At 37.8% G+C, this 17,632-nt stretch overlaps 1 protein-coding gene across 2 annotated transcripts in view; it reads right to left on the bottom strand.

Annotated features, from left to right (window-relative positions):
• KIAA0825 (KIAA0825 ortholog) overlaps nt 1-17,632 on the bottom strand; it is a 398,660-nt gene that overhangs the window by 37,996 nt on the left and 343,032 nt on the right. Inside the window, exon 22 of one of the 2 annotated variants that reach the window (XM_073802294.1) lies at nt 15,270-15,311. The exons of the other annotated variant lie outside the window; for it this stretch is intronic. Coding sequence (XP_073658395.1) covers nt 15,302-15,311 — 10 coding nt within the window. The 3' untranslated portion in view covers nt 15,270-15,301. The remainder of the gene's footprint in view (nt 1-15,269; nt 15,312-17,632) is intronic. 2 annotated transcript variants of the gene reach the window in all.

The following is a 17,632-nucleotide window of genomic DNA, read 5'->3' on the forward strand; positions in this document are numbered from 1 at the left end:
CTTTCTGATAATCTAATTTTCTTTTATGGTAAAATGAAATTTACTATTTATGTTTTATAGATTGTTATTTTGAGGAAATGACTATTTAAAGTACCTTCATATGGACACTTGCTGATTGCACAGTATCTGGAAGCAGAAGCATCCAAATGGTTGGGATATAAAGGCAGTTTTTTAATCCAGCTGACAAGAACTTTTTCTGAACTATCCTGTCTGTGCTGGTGGCAGAATGTTTGTCTGGTGACAGGTTAAGTTAGGCCAGAGCAACCTGCCATCCACTTCAACAGACATCAGGGTAAGAAATGGTGGCTCTGGGCAGATGGAGCTGGTGAGTTCGGGATCCAGCTACAGCAAGATTTCCTTCCCTTCAAGTGAACTGTCCCTGACTTGAAAAGTCCCTAGCTCTTTGCCATAAAAACCTCTTTCCAGACTTTTTAGTTGTGGAATTGACTTTCCTGCATGTCTCTGCTTTTAGAGAAGGGAACTTTTAGAGCTTTGACCCTTAAATCGCTTCTCCTCTACTCATTACTATATCATCTTCAATTTCATTGTGCTTAAATCATGTTATATTAATGCTAAGTTCAGGTGTTAATACTGAAAATGGTTTCTACTCTAAGAGAAAGCTCCCTCCCCCACCCCAGTTGATTTGAGAGGCTCATATGAAGGGTGAAATCAGCACACATAGTCACTACAGAAAAGGGTAGACTGGAGAGGAAATGTGAGCAGGCTTAGGTAGGTGAGACAAAGTGTGGTCCATTCATCTGGCTCCTGACTATGAAGAGGTAAGGACATGAAAAAAGCTGTATCTACCATGGTGACTTGCCAGGCCCAGGGGGAGGGGGTGGCTTTCTTTGCTTGTATCAGGTGTAAAATGGAACAGCACCTGTGAGCCCTGGTGATAAGGATGCTGTATTGGTAAGCCATACAGCTAATAATAATGTCTGTTAATTATTAAGTGCTTATGAAACACTTTACATGTACTGATTCTTTCAATCATCACAATTATAAAGCAGTTAGTATTGTACCCACATTTTATAGCTGAAGAAACCGAGGCCCAGAGAACTTAAATCATTTGTCTAAAGTAACACAGCTATTATATGGTAGAGCTGGCTCTAGTAATTTTTTTTTTTTTTTTTTTTTTTTGCGGTACGTGGGCCTCTCACTGTCGTGGCCTCTCCCGTTGCGGAGCACAGGCTCCGGACGCGCAGGCTCAGCGGCCATGGCTCACGGGCCTAGCTGCTCCGCAGCATGTGGGATCTTCCCGGACCGGGGCACGAACCCGTGTCCCCTGCATCAGCAGGCGGACTCTCAACCACTGCGCCACCAGGGAAGCCCAGGCTCTAGTAACTCATAAACATTATGCATACTGCTCTTTCAATTCTTTGTATTCTGTACTTGTTTAATAGCAAATACTTATGTTGCACTTAAAATGTGCCAGACGCTCAACTAAGAGCTTTAAACAAATGTGCCAGGCACTCAGCTAAGAGCTTTAAACATATTAGATCTACTTGGTTCTCATAACAACGCTATGAAATATGTACTGTTATTATTCCCATTTTTTTCAGACTAGAAAACCAACACACAGAGAGATTAACTTGCAAAGGTTATGAAGCTACTAAATGGGAGAGGCTGGATCTGAACCAAGGGAGTCTGGTTCTGGAGAGTCCATGCTCTGTACTGCCTCCTGTGTATTTTCTTCTGTTGTTTCTAAGTACTTTGTAAAGATTTAGCCTGTCCCAACTGTTCTAAGGGAGAATTAAAAGAGGTCATTTTGGGCCAAAGCACTAGAAAAGGTGTTGTCTGAGTCTAGGGGTAGGGGTATGGAAGCAGGAGTCAGGGAGGAGCAGAAAGGTGATCATCTGCACAACCGAATCCAAGGGAAAGGCAAAACCAACAGAGGCAGAGCAGCCGGTCAGTGTCCCTCCCCAGACAATGGTTCTCCTTCAGGGCTCCCTTTGGATATCCTGGTTCCCTCCATCTAAGGAAGGAAGCAGCTGTTCATAGACCATCTCCTCTCCTTGCCCTCCCCAGGCTTCTAGCTACCCACTCTTGCTGAATACTGTTCTCCACACCACTATTCTAGCTTTTCTCCTAAAATTCTAACTACCCATCTTGGTGGGTTTACTTTTGAATGAGCTTCTTCTGCTTTCTCCTCTGTAACTGGATTGTGTCCTGTACAAATTCAGTCCTTGGTCTGAGCTCTCTCCTGTCACTGAGAGCTCACTGGGTTTAAGTATTGCTATGAGGTGAAGTCCTGAAAATCTATAGCCTCTTCAGAATGCCTTGACCCCATCTCCAGTAATATGAGGTATATTCTTACTTAGATATCATGTTACCTCAAATCTTAAAAATCCAAACTGAAGTGAATTGTCTCTCTCCAAACCAGTCTCCTGCCATTCTCTCCTGTCACTATCAGGCCGTGGGGAGAGAACCTGGAGCAGACTGGCCTCATCTCTCTTGCCTCCTGACATGATGTTGCTCATCTTGCCTCTGTTTCTTGTTCTTTTTCTTTCACCTAGCAAGATTTCATTTTCTCACTCCCTGCTATAGACTGAATATTTGCATCCCCCCCCCAAATTCATACGTTGAAACCTAATCCCCAATGTGATGATATTTGGAGGTGGGTCCTTGGATAGGCAATCAGGTCCTAAGGGTGGAGCCCTCATGAATGGGATTAGTGCCCTTATAGAAGAGACCCCAGAGAACTCCCTTGTACTTTCCACTGTGTGAGGGCACAGTGAAAAGACAGCTACCTATGAACCAGGAAGTGGGCTCCCACCAGACACCAAATCTGCTGCTGTCATGATCTCAGACTACTCAGCCTCCAAAACTGTGAGAAATAAATGTTTGTTGTTTATTAGCCATCCAGTTTATGGTATTTTGTTATAGCAGCCCTAATGGAGGACGTAAGACACTCCCTTAATCCTCCCCATATTTCTAGACCTTATTACATTTCTACAAATCTTCTCTGATTATCTCAGGTCTCAGCGACTCTCAGCTCCTTCATGTTGAATGTCTATACCCCAAAATGTAACATTTAATCAATTCTGTCTTGCATTTTTTTGCCATGTATTCATCTGGGTCCTAAGCTAATCTTAGCTGAGTATGTTACATGTCAGGCCCTCAAGTACTGTCTGTACCCCATCATTCCATCAAATCCTCATGGTAACTCTGTGGGGTCTCATTATATTCTCCAGATTAGAGATAAAAATACTGAAATTAAGAGAGATGAAGTGACTTACTCAAAGTCATTGGGCAAAATGGCAGAGGTAAAATTCATACCCATTTCTGTCTGAGGACTAATCAATAATCTTTCCACTCTATGTTGACTAAATCCAATTTCTTTAAACTAATTTTCTAAATTCCTGAGTTTGATTTCTTTTCCCTATGAAAGAATCTGGGTTTTAATCTGCAGCATATGTATAACTATTATTTTAAATCCTATTATGAACAAAATAAGGCATAAATAAATGAATATATAAATAAAGCATCAATGACTTCTATTAAAAATCCAATAAATTCTAATATAGATTTTTAATTGATGATTTCATATTATCAAAATAGAACAAAAGATATTACCAAATTTTTTTAAAATTAATTTTATCCAAATTCAATTAATTTTATGCAAATTCCAAATTAATTTTATCCATTCATGATAAAAACTCTTACCAAAGTGTATATAGAGAGACTATACCTCAACTTAATAAAAGCTATTTATGCCAAACAACAGCCAATATAATACTCAATGGTGACAGCTGAAAGCCTTCTCACTAAAATCTGGAAGAAGACAACGATGCCCACTCACCACTTCTGTTCAACATAGTATTGGAAGTCCTAGCACAGCAATCAGACAAGAAAAAGAAATAAAAGGTATCCAAATTGGAAGGGAAGAGGTAAAATTGTCATTATATGTCAATTATATGAAGTTGACATGATACTATATATAGGAAACCCTAAAGACTCCACACAAAAACTACTAGAACTGATAAACAAATTCAGCAAGGTAACAGGATACAAGATTAACACACAGAAATCAGTTACATTTCTTTATGTTAACAATGAAATATCAGAAAGAGATTGTAAAAACAAAACAAAAAAAACCAAAACAGTCCCTTTTAAAATTTGCACCAAAGGAAAAAAAACACTTAGGAATAAACCTGACCAAGGAGGTGAAAGATTTATATGCCGAGAGCTAAAACATTAATAAAGGAAATTGAAGATGATACAAACAAATGGAAAGATATCCCATGATTTTGGGCTGGAAGAATTAGTATTGTTAAAATGGCTATACTGCCCAAAGCAATCTACAGATTTAATGCTATCCTTATCAAATTACTCATTACATTTTTCACAGAATTAGAAAAAATAATCCTGAAATTTATATGGAACCATAAAAGACCCAGAATTGCCAAAGCAATCCTGAGGAAAAAGAACAAAGCAGGAGGCATAACCCTCCCAGACTTCAGACAATACTACAAAGCTACAGGAATCAAAACAGCATGGTACTGGCAAAAAAACACACATATGGATCAATGGTACAGAATAGAGAGCCCAGAAATAAACCCACACACCAACAGTCAGTTAATCTTCAACAAAGGAGGCAAGAATATACATTTGGAAAAAGACTCTTCAGCAAGGGGTGTTGGGAAAGGTGGACAGCTGCATGTGAATCAATGAATGTAGAACACACCCTCACACCATACATAAAAATAAACTCAAAATGGCTTAAAGACTTAAATATAAGACATGATACCATAAAACTCCTAGACGAGAACATGAGCAAAACATTTTCTGACATAAATCGTACCAATGTTTTCTTAGGTTGGTCTCCCAAAGCAATAGAAATAAAAGCAAAAATAAACAAATGGGGCCTAATCAACTTACAAGCTTTTGTACAGCAAAGGAAACCATAAAGAAAATAAAAAGACAACCTATGAACTAGGAAAAAATATTTGCAAACAATGTGACCGACAAGGGCTTAATTCCCAAAATATATAAACAGCTCATATAACCCAACAACAACAACAAAAAATAACAAAGAAAATACAACCGGGCTTCCCTGGTGGTGCAGTGGTTGAGAGTCCGCCTGCCGATGCAGGGGACATGGGTCCGTGCCCTGGTCCGGGAAGATCCCACATGCCGCGGAGTGGCTGGGCCCGTGAGCCATGGCCGCCGAGCCTGCGCGTTTGGAGCCTGTGCTCCGCAACGGGAGAGGCCACAACAGTGAGAGGCCCACGTACCACAAAACAAAGAAAAACAAAACAAAAACACAACCCAATCCAGAAATGGACAGAAGACCAAAATAGACATTTCTCCAAAGAAGACATACAGATGGCCAACAGGCACATGAAAAGATGCTCAGCATTGCTAATTATTAGAGAAATGCAAATCAAAACTACAGTGAGGTACCACCTCACACTGGTCAGAATGGCCATCATTAAAAAATCTACAAATAACAAACGCTGGAGAGGGTGTGGAGAAAACGGAACATTCCTACACTGTTGGTGGGAATGTAAATTGGTACAGCCACTATGGACAACAGTGTGGAGGTTCTTCAAAAAACTAAAAATAGAGTTGCCATATGATCCAGCAATCCCACTCCTGGGCATATACCCAGACAAAACTATAATTCAAAAAGATACATGCACCCCTATGTTCATAGCAGTACTATTCATAACAGCCAAGACATGGAAACAACCTAAATATCCACCAACAGATGAATGAATAAAGAAGATGTGTTACATATATACAACGGAATACTACTCAGCCATAAAAAAGAATGAAATAATGCCATTTGCAGCAATGTGGATGAACCTAGAGATTATCATACTAAGTGAAGTAAGTCAGAAAGAGAAAGACAAATACCGTATGATATCACTTACATGTGGAATCTAAACTATGACACAAATGAACTTATCTACGAAACAGAAACAGACTCACAGATATAGAGAACAGACTTGTGGTTGCCAAGGGGGTTGGGGAGGGATGGATTGGGGGTTTGGGATTGGCAGATGCAAAAGGTCCTACTGTATAGCACAGGGAACTATCTTCAACATCCTGTGATAAACCATAATGGAAAAGAATATGAAAAAGAATGTATGTATGTATGTATGTATGTATCTAACTGAATCACTTTGCTGTACAGCAGAAATTAAAACAACATTGTAAATCAACTATACTTCAATAAAATAAAATTTTTTTAAATTAATTTTATTCAATTTGAAATATTTGAGAATCAACAATAAAGTCACATATATCCTAGTCATGTGTAATTCAAAGTTGTATAAAATAGATATTTAAAAGTCGGAATAGTATTTATAGAACCTCAGACAAATTTAGTTATCAGTCATAGTGATCAATTCATAGCTCTCTTTGTCAAGTCTTTTCTTCAACAGGATACGGCTGCTTTAGCACCTAGTGGTTTTACTGATGGATAAATGACAGTGGTGGAAGATGCTGTCGGAAATCTGTCCATAGCGCCCTCAGAGCCCCTTACATTTTCTGTGCTCTACATCCTGACCACTAATAGCCGGCACCTGCATCTTTAGAGGAGATGCCAGAATCTACTCTGCCAGTATGCAACAGTTCAAATAAAACAGAACTAGCACTTAAACTCATGACCGCTGACTTGAGAACTGGATGAAATGACACCCCTCACTCCACTGTTTACCAAACTAAACCAACCCACAAAGAAAAAACAATTCCAACACCAGTACAACTATTATCTCCTTCTCCTATTCCATGTCTTTCTGCTCCCTTTTATAGAAACTCTGCTTCTCCTTGATTGGTTCTCCTCTGCTGTATTCCCCACTTAAAGAGCACGTCTCCATCATTCCTCAAAGCTGCTACTTCCCCAGAAATGTAGAATTGGAACATATATATCAGGACCTTAAGTGATTAATTTCTTCGAATTTTTAGAGAGTTTTTTTAATGATTAAACTATAGTAGCATTTGCACAAAAAGAGTTTTGTGGAAGCATGATAATTTAAAAATAAAAAGTGAAGCTTCTTTGGCTGAAGTAGAGAAAGCAGGTCACTCTAAGGGCGACCCCCAGAGTCTTTGGCCGGTGGTGCAAGGACAGAAAGCAGCAGCCAGGAGGGAAGGTGCTTTTCTTTAGTAAAATGCATTAGGGCTCACAGCCGTGTCCTTAGCATTACCAGGAGTAGGCTAGCATCTACAGAGCTGCTGAACACTGAAAAGCTACTGTTTCTTGCTTCTCTTGCAACTAAAATATGAATGTAAGGATTGTAGAAATGAGGAAAGATGGGGGCGGGGGTGAAGAGAAACATCACAAGGGTAGTATGAGTAACGGATTAGATGGCCTGGCCTGTCATGCTACATTTGAGGTACATGAATACAGGCAGAGAGAGGACACATTTCTGTGTATTGTTTACATGTGCTAGGCTCAAGAAATGAACACTACTGTGTTTAAGAGAGAAATTATGCCAGCAGTGTGGCTTAGGTGTTGACCTCTGCCAATGTCAGGGATCTGGCTAGAGACAGGAGGAACAAGCTATTAAGATCTGCAGTGCTTTTTCCTCTGCCCACAGAGGCTTCTGCACAAGGAAATACAACAAAGCAGATGCCAAGAACTGGGGAGAGAAGTGTGGGATCCCAAATAGACTTGTAAATATGACATGAGTTGGTGCCATTGTATCTATCACTATTGCAACCCAGTGACCCGGGGTAATTGTGGGAAAGAGCCTCAGCACTGTCAATTAGTTATGATTTCACCTGAAGCACTGCTGCAAACTTCATTGCAGTTTTTGTTTGTGAACTCAGTAAAATTAACCAATATGGAACAATGTTCCAGCTCACTCAACTAGTCACAAATCGTCCTGGATATGATAACTCCTGCCTAACAGGGTCTGTTGCTCTTGATTGCTCTGTCTCAGAGCCTTTTGCTCTGAGATGGTGGTCTTAAATTCAGAGTGTCATGGGTGGCATTTCAGCATCATTCCTAAGATGCTGGTACCACGGTTCTGTTTTCTTAGAACTGTCCCCCTATATGTCCTCTGGTGAACAGACGTCCTAGTTTTAATGATGGTGTCCATGTGTACACACAGAAACATGTAAAGTGTTCATTATTCCTAACAGAAGTACAGAAAGTTAGAGAAATAAAGCACTACCTGTCATTTTCGTGATCAACAATTGCAATAGAGTGCATAAATGCTTCAGTTTACAGAAATAGCTGGACCTTCCTGAACCCTCCCAGTGATTAATTAGAAAGCCTGTCTTACAGATTTTTCTCTCAGGTGTAGTAACCTTGTAGCCCTTACCATTAAGAACTTATAAATAAATGCTTGGTTAAGCATAAACAGGGTGATAGGCAGTGAAAGAGTGATGATCTCGGTTTTTATGCAATATGCTCACTCTGTCATTTTAACTTGGAGGACAAAATAATATACAAAACTGAAAGTTGCAAAAGCAACTATAGTAAGCAATTTTTTATTCCACTTAAAAATTATTACTAGTCCTCACTGTGAATGATCATCTTTGTGATTAATTTTAGTCAATAAAAATTTACTAAATCAGATGTTTAAATTTACTCTATAAAAAGTAAACTAGATCACAAAGCAAGTACTCAACAATCAGTAGAAGCCTGCCCATTTAGCAGATACTTGATTTGTACAAATTTTTTAAGTTACCTAACATATTAAATACAGCTCTTCATCTCCTCCCCATATATTTTATGCTAATTAACGTAGGTAACTGCTGATTCCTTCCATTATCCTATCTTTTTAAATGAACTTTAAGAAATAATATGTCAAGCTGGGAGCTTTAACATCATGAAATGATATCATAATCTTCAAAATTTTAGCTTCTATTATGAAAATGGTAATAAAAAGTGAAGTTAACCCCATTATAACTATGGAATCAGAACCCCATAAACATGATAGCATATTAAGAAAAAAAACAAAGCTCAAACTGGCTGATTATAAACAATATATTTGGATAATTAGCTAAATTTGTGAACAACTTAATTGATGCATCTTAAAAGGATCTTTAAAGCAATAACAAATTATTTTCCAAAATCTAGGCCACAGTGTGTGAGTCCAATCTTTCACTTTTGTTACTGGAGCAATGTGGTTTATGCAAATATGACAAATTTGTACTTCTCTGATAATTGCCAGTTTAGTCGAGGATTTCCTTTAAACCAAAATTATGACTTGAGACATACTCTAAAATATATTCTTGAGGTATAATAAAGAGTTTGGATCAACATGTTTCTCTTTCCAGCCCACATTCAAGTACTGTAGCTGCCAAAGAGGTTGCCTTATACCTTGAATAATTTCCAAACAAAAAATTCCCAATTTACTTGGATACGAGAGCTGTGGTTTATATGTGAACAGGGAATAAGAGAGCCACCTAAAATATCAGTTTGATTCCTTACAAATCCTTCTTCTGTTACAAAAAGTTAATATCACACCTGCACTCAAACAAATGCATAAAACTTAAGACCATCAAGTTAAATTGTAAGCTCTTTATGGACAAATAACTTTCTGTAGCTTCCTTTGTAATTCCTCTGAAGATTAACATTGTGCATCCTACATACACTGATTGAAAGAGTTTTACCTTTTTATTTTATTTTTCCAGGAAGAAATGAGAAGGAAGAATATATAAAAGATAACATCAGAAAGGCAGTCCAGTTTTCTGGGTATTTGACTCATATCCTTTTTTTCTGGATATTTAAAGCTAGTCATCCATAAAACTATTTATATGCTCTAGTCTATCAAGGGCAGTTTATAGTCACTCAAAATCTCACTACCCAAAAATAACTTCAATATTTGGTGAGTGTCTTTCCAGGCATCTATGTTCTTATGAAGACAAAGCGGTGAAAATATTTTTTAAGATGGGATAATTCTATAAATGCTGGCTTTAATAACACATAATAAATCAAAGGGAAAAAAGTGAGGTGAAAGAGAAAAATCATTGGACTTCTGAAAAACATTTCTTCACTGAGTTGTTAGAATTCCTTTAAAATTTCTCTAAATTTAAGGAAAAAATATTATGAAAGGATTATAAGTGACTAAAGTCAGTGCTTAATACAGCATCTCTTGAGAGCTGATTGTAAAGGATGTGCTGACCCATGTGTGGTCTGGCCTACTGCTTCCCTTTTTTCTCTACCCTCAGTTGTTCATATATGTGCGTGCACATTTGTGTATAAGTATTTTTACACTCTCAAGATTTATAACATTGAAACATATAATAAGATTTCTGTGATTGTTTAACCTTAGGTATTTTTACCTGTATTTCATTTTGATTCATTTCTTGCTAATAGTAACTATCGCGGGTGCTGTAATCCCTAAATTCTTACCTGCTTGAGAACACTGTCTTTATGTTTGAAAGATAACTTGCCTGTAAATGAAATTCTTAGATCACGTATATTTGCCCATGGCTCCACTGTTCTCTGTCATTAGTGTTGCTTTGAAGAAGTTTTAGAAAAAAACGTTTTTTCCCCTTTGACGTGACTTACTTTCTCAGGTAGGATGCCCATATAATTTTATCCTTAAATACCAGAAGTTGTATTAGCATATGTTTTGGTGTTGATTATTTTATATTAAATTTTCTCAGATATAAAGGGTCCTTGTAATATACAGATCAAATCTTTCTTCAGGAAAGTTTTCTTATATGTTAGATCATTTTTTGTTCCATTTGCCTGATATTTTCTTCAGACACAGTAATTTTTTTTTTACTGTTGGATCTTCTTTGCCACATCTATCATCTTCTTTATAATAATTTTTATATTGTTCTTTTTTCCTAATTTGGTTTGTGTGATTTATCCTCCATGTTTTTATTTCCCAATTCTGACCCACATGACTTTGTTCTCATGAGTATATATTCTAATTTTTATTGCCTTTAATGGGGCACTCATGTCTGTAATGATTTCTAGTTTCTCTTTCATTTTATTCCTGAGTTTTCTATCTCAATTTTCATCTTCTGTTATTTCACTGTATCACTATTTTGAACGCTCTTTTGATAGTTTGTTTTCAAGAGGTCATCTGTTATCTGTAATTTCTTTGAGACTCTGGAGAACTTTTTTTTGGACACTTCCTGTGTTTCTCTGTGCCATTCCTCTTCAGAAATATGTTCTTCATCCATCTTTTCATTATGTTCCTTTTTTTCACCCCAGGTTTTATGCATAGGTCATAGTTGGCTGCTTTCCGCTGATAGGGCAGGCAAGATACCTTATGAAGAACAGGCTGGTTTTTGTTTATTCGTGTTTTGTGGCTTCTTCAAGGAAGCCTCTCTGAAATATATATACTCTTATCTTCTTCAAGAGTTCTTTTAATTCTTGCATCATGAGTTTCCCAAAACTCATACCATGCGCTGGCTGATTCTCATCTTGTTCCCTTTCTCAGTGTGTCTCTGTCACATTCTTTCAGACTCCTCTGTAAGTCTCATTACTGTTCATCAATCATTTGTGGATTAAGCTTTCACTCCTTCTTTCCCCAACTGACATGTGATGTTTGTGAAATACTCTTCTGGAATGGAGGAATTAGCAATGGATCAAATTAGATCTGTTTTAGAAAATACCACATTGCCGTTCCTTTTTGGTTGGAGAAGTGTAGGGCATATTTCAAAGGTAGTATACTTTTGAGTTATTTATTTTGAAAGGATTTTATGTTTTTATATCAAGGATTATTATGTTTCTTTTACTAGCCAATTCAGAAATTGAGTCAGCAATGTTCTTTTCTCCTAATTAAGTTTTAGTTATAGCTAGGGGCATCCTAGGAGCCTATGGCCAAGAGCTCTAATATAAATAAAAACGCAGTATCATTCTCTGTTCTATTATAATTATTAACTGAGTTAAAGCAAAACCCACTGAGATGACTATTAAGCTGCAGTAGAAACTTTATGAAATGTGTGGTCCCCAAAAGCACTTTTTACATCAGTCCTTTCTGATGTAAGGTGTCAGAAAGAGGTAAGCTTACATATCACTTTCCTTTGAAAAGCATACCTTCCCAGACCTTCAGAACTTTTCCAAGAAGCTCTGCCCTGATTCTAGTCTGCCCTAATTATCTTTGGCGCTGAAGGAAAGTGAGAGACATCGCCTCAGCCCCTCCTCCTCATCTAGGGTGTTGTCATTAAAGACTGGGGTAGATAAAGAACTATTCTTCTGACTTGAACAGGTTTGGCTCAAATTTTTGGCTTGAATTTTTTTATGTTTTTGAGTATAATTTCTCAAGTATCCTGCAAACAGTCTTTCCCTGCATTTCTGTGGGCCCCACAGCAATATCACAGGTAAAAGGGGTTTTAAAAACAATTACTATGTAAGGTCCAGCGCGGTGACTATAGTTAATAATACTGTATTACATAATTGAAAGTTGCTGAGAGAGTAAATTTTTTTTTTTTTTTTTAACTTTTGGCCACGCCACACAGATTGTGGGATCTCAGCTCCCCGACCAGGGATCGAACCCCAGCCCTCAGCAGTGAGAGCGTGGAGCCTTAACCACTGGATCACCAGGGAATTTCCGAGAGTAAATCTTGAAAGTCCTCATCACGAGAAAAAAAAAATTGTAACTATGTATGGTGAGAGATGTTAACTAGACTCTTATGGTGGTGATCATTTCGTAATACATACAAATATCAAATCATTATGTTGTACACCTGAAACTAGCATAATGTTATATGTCAATTATACCTCAATATAAAAGAAAAATTGCAACATGGATTGAGGAGACATACTACTTTCAAGAATGATAAAACTTATAGCACTTGTCTGTCCATCTCTCTAATCTTTTTCGTACTTCCAGAATATAAGGAGGCTCAAAGTAAAACACTTCTTTGCCTTACAATCAGGGTAAACGTATTCCTTAGGTCATGAAAATCCACACTATGGTTCCCATGTTTTTTATACTATATTAGGGCCTATGACATGAGTCTTAAATCAAATTAGACATAGTTAAACAATTGTAGCCATTGACTGTTAGTTAATCATACGAAGCTATCAAATATTTAAGGCCATGTATTTCCTGGTTAAAAAAAAAAGAATATCTGACATATTTACAAAACAAATAGTCTGTAGTAGTCTACTGTAATGTAATTTATTCTCCAGCATAATTAATATATTTTATATGTCTGTTTCAGCTGAGGACTTAAAATATTAACAAATATTTTTTTCAGGGAAAATATCCTTAAAGCTAATTTAGAAAATCTAAAGCAGAATAACGTTTCACAAACTGCAGTTAAGTAAAATAAACAAACAAAATGGCAGACCTCATACATTTTTGCTTACAGGGAGACCCACTCCAAGATTCTAATGAGAATTCTGAGCATACAGTAAGAGAGAACACTTATCTCTGTGAATGACTTTTTAAAAGTATAAAGCTTCGGTTTGAATTAACTAACATCTATTATTCAATAGTTCAATTCCACAGACATTTACTGTACATACAGCACAAGGCAGACATATAAGACATGACCTCATGGAGTGAACGAGCTAGTAACTGGGAGATAAAGCAATGTGTACAGGTAACTGCAATAGAAGGCAGAAGGTGGTGTTGCTATGAAAAGTACAAACAGAAAGGCTAGGATAGCAGAGAGGCCAGGATATTCACATCTAGCTGGGAGTAATGGAGAAGTCTTCTTGTAGGAGGCAGGCTTTAAGTTGAATCGCAGAGGATGGGAAAAATGAGGCTGGAGCATATGAAGGGCACAGCCTGATCAGAGGCATGGAAATGTGAAAGTATTAGAGTGTTTATGAACAAATGGAACACAGCTTGTCCAAGGGTGAGATGTGTTAGGCAGCAGTGGAAAGAAGCAAGTGTTGTACCTGAATGTGGACTTTTTCTTATTCACATAAGAAAAAAGTTGTTTTCCAGTTTCTCTATGCATCAGAATCACCTTGGGGATCCTATTAAAATTCCAGTTCCCAGGCCTGTCCCAGAGCTTTGGCTGCAGTAGGCTGAGGTGTATCTGTGCATGTGCATTTTCAATAAGCACTCTAGACCACATTTTGAGAAACACCCACGTGGGGCTTGGAAAGCAATCCTTCAGGAGTTAGAATGTATTTTTAGTTATCATAACTTTTGCGTGCGACAATTTGGTTAGTTTCAGAAACTCTGGTTTTTTGGCTTTGTTTATGGCACTGAATACTTTCTCTAATATAAAAATAGATAATGAGTTCTAAAAAGAATATCGATAAAATTGAATCGCACACACACACACACGAACAGTTTACACCTCCAGTTATAAGAAATTTCTCTTCTACCAAAAAGAGTGTTCAGAAAATAAGCTGTGCAAGCCCAAGAATTCTGCTGAGTTTCAAGTGTCTGTATTCAGAAACAGTGTGAGACATCAAATGCTCTGCACATCAGTAGATTCATGTAGAAAAGAAATTTAACTAAGAGATGAACTAGGCTGGGGGGCACTGAGGAGGACTTCTATGTAATTTGACCTGTCAGTGTTATGTTGAAAAGGGCTGTGCTCATGCTTACATAAATCTTCATGCCGTTTCGACTAATTAATATGTGTAAAAACCTTAGGAAAATTTTCCACAGGGGTAATGCATCTCTTTACCCCTTTACCCCCTTTAGAACTCATTTTTCTTCTAAGCTTTTTTTAATGGGGGTTAGAATCCTGCAGTATGAATCACATTCTTGATTGTTTTGACAGCATTGCCGTATTTTCATCCTTTTGGTGTTTCTTAATTTCAGACCCTGCATTTTGACAGCTCAACCCTGTTGATTAATGCCTTGTAGGAACCCATATAGGGCCTGGCTGTTAGTGATCTGATTTTGTGCTGGAATGCCTGGGCTGGTATGTTGAACTCATTCACCACCTAGGTGGCTATGTGTGGACTAAATGAGCTGTGAAGGGTTTCCTCTTTGCCCAATCACAGTCTTCCTTGTGGAGCCCCACAGTATGCAGCCACTGCTCCCACATGGTTTGTCACAACCCATCAACAGAAATAAATGATTGCTATTCTCACCTGTCAGTGGGCTTGCCTCCACTTCAGCTGGCCTCATGATTGGAAGCTCAAAGGGAGCATTTCCCATCTCTGTAGAGCATGATTATGACTGAACGCACTGCTCCCCTATGCATCTTGGCCAGTAAAAACACGCACGGAAAGCAAATTAATTGGCTGTTTTGCCCCAGTGATTAGAACATTACACTTGAAGTCTGCAGAAACTGATACTAGGAAAGCAAGATTAGGTCGGTCCCGACTTTTATCTGCTTAGTGCAACATGATTAGCAACTGCTTCATTCAAGGTTAGTGCACTTGCTGCTGCGGAAGAAAATCTTCATAACGTAATGATGCCACATACCTTTAAGCTGATAAGCATGTTCTGGGCAGAATTCAAAAATCCCTTTGGGAAGGAAGCAAATGAGGATATGTAACAGAGAACTCATCAAATGGCTTTAAAGTCATCCTTATGTCTGGCACTTCTGAAAATTATATTCCTAGGAAACTGGCTCTGCAAGCTATATTTGCAGAGTGTTGAGATGGTAATTGTGTCAGTTCAGGAGACAAAGAATAAAAGGACCCAAGGAGCAACATGAAGTAGAAGGTGACACCTTTCAATGAACTAACTAAAAATGAGCATATGCTTTTAAAAGAAACAGAAAGCTCTTCTTTCTCATTATCAACAGAAAGAGCAAAGGAGAGCAAAAGATGCAATGGCAGGCCATCAAGTTAGACCTCATAATTAAATTCAGAGATGCAGTAGATCAAAGAGGAACCGTATTAAAAAATTAGGTCTAGGGTGTGGATCTGAGTTTCCCTGTTAACAGCTTTGCCTGGAGTATAATGACAAGAGGCTTTATCTAACAGAATAATAAACAAAGTTAGAGTGTACAAGTAAAAGAATGCTTGACACTTTATTTTAAATATGATAGTGTTTTAGATTTAGGCCATGTCTCCAAAGCTAAGCAATTTTTATTATTGCCCTATCTTTTCTACCACCACCCAGGGATAAGAGAGTGAAAAAAAAACTATCAATAAATGTCAAAATCTGAGTTCCTAACTTCCACTCTCTCTGATTTTCTTAGAGGATCTTTTTCCATCTCATTGTTTGCTTTTTAGCCCACAGATGGATGCCCCAAGAGTAAACTAAATCTTCAAATGGTGTATAGTTTAGAAATACTATTAGTGTATTTCATGTTTATTTAATTTAGCTCAGTTTCACCTCTGCCACAGAAAGTGACACCTGTGGCTTAAAACCTAAAACACCTCTCTCTGCTTGGTACCAAGATTCAAATGCATAGAAGTTTTTCCCCATATCATAGACATTTTGGTTTTCCAAACTCTTGGTATTTTTTTCCTCTTTTACTTTCCTTTACCAGCGGAAATTACTGTCTTCCAGTGTTTGGAGACATAATGTTTTGGGGCTCCTAAGTCACCTGTCTTCTAGGTTAAGCTTGCATGTCATCGTGGTGGACTCCTCCTTTCACATGGTTAGTGGTCCTTGTTGTAGGAAGTCTTGCCGCTCAAGGCCATATTTATCTCCACCCTACACTGTATTTCCAGTTTCCTCTGTTAGAGTACACTGGATCTCTTACTCCTCCTCCTATCTTATTCTTGTCTTGGTTTACTCAAGTGAGATCTATCTCCTTGTCTCCGTATATTTTGCCTGCTCTTTTGGGTCCTACTTGCAATTCATTTTTTCCTTCTTGTCTTTGCGTTTTTTGCCTACTTTTTTTTAGTTTACAAACACCATTCCCTACTGGATCCCATCTGCTCATTGATCCAAGTGAACATTCTTTATCTTCTTTAACTCCTGGATCTTCATATTTCCTTACAAAGCATATCCCTAACTGTATTCTGAGATACAACTAGGCATTTCATACACATGCACACACACAAGTAAAAACTGGTGTCTTTTTAGAAATTTTGTGCCCATACCTGAATAAACACTGGGAAGTTAGAGATCACTGGATACATAAATAAATACATGATTGTTACTCGGCGTTAACACATAAGTTGTATTTGTTAGCCAGTGGCTGCCTTGATCTATGCTATTTATTCTATGATCGCTGTCAATACTAGGAATTTTCTTGTGTGATTTCAACATATACTTGTGATATTTAATATTTATTCGATAGCAAGGATTCACACTCTATAAATCTCCCATGGATTTGTAGCTGAAAAAGAAATTTTTAAATACAAAGTAGTCTTGTGTTACTCAAACTTTCCCCAATCAAATAAGCAAAAAGATTGAACTCTTCAAAGTGAAAATGAACAATCTTGTCTCTTGAGCTCCTGTTTTTATATTGTTCATAATTAGAATTATGAAGAGTATGTAATGTCAAGTTTGGGAAACAGTGTCTTAACAAAACATCTGCTTCAAGGATTTATAATATACAAGTTTACGTTGAAGAGACAACTTGATCAAGAAAAGTGAAGGCTCTGAGATTTTATTCTGCTTGCAAGCTAGCAAGATAGCCTGCCAACAGTTTCATAAAGGCTGGCAAAAGAGGCAAGGCCCTTAGGAAAGAGGCAAAGACCTAATTACTCAAGGCACCATGGGCAACACCACCTCCATGTTCACATTTGTTACCCTTGCCCCTCAAGTACCAGAGGGCAATGCAGATGCTTCACACATAGTGGGTTTGTGTCACAGCTGAGGAACCTCAAATTTAGGAAATCCAATCTTCTAAGGGGGCTGCCAGCAAACCTGCCCAACCTTTG

This window comes from Tursiops truncatus, chromosome 3 (genome assembly GCF_011762595.2).
Source record: "Tursiops truncatus isolate mTurTru1 chromosome 3, mTurTru1.mat.Y, whole genome shotgun sequence".
NCBI lineage: Eukaryota > Metazoa > Chordata > Mammalia > Artiodactyla > Delphinidae > Tursiops > Tursiops truncatus.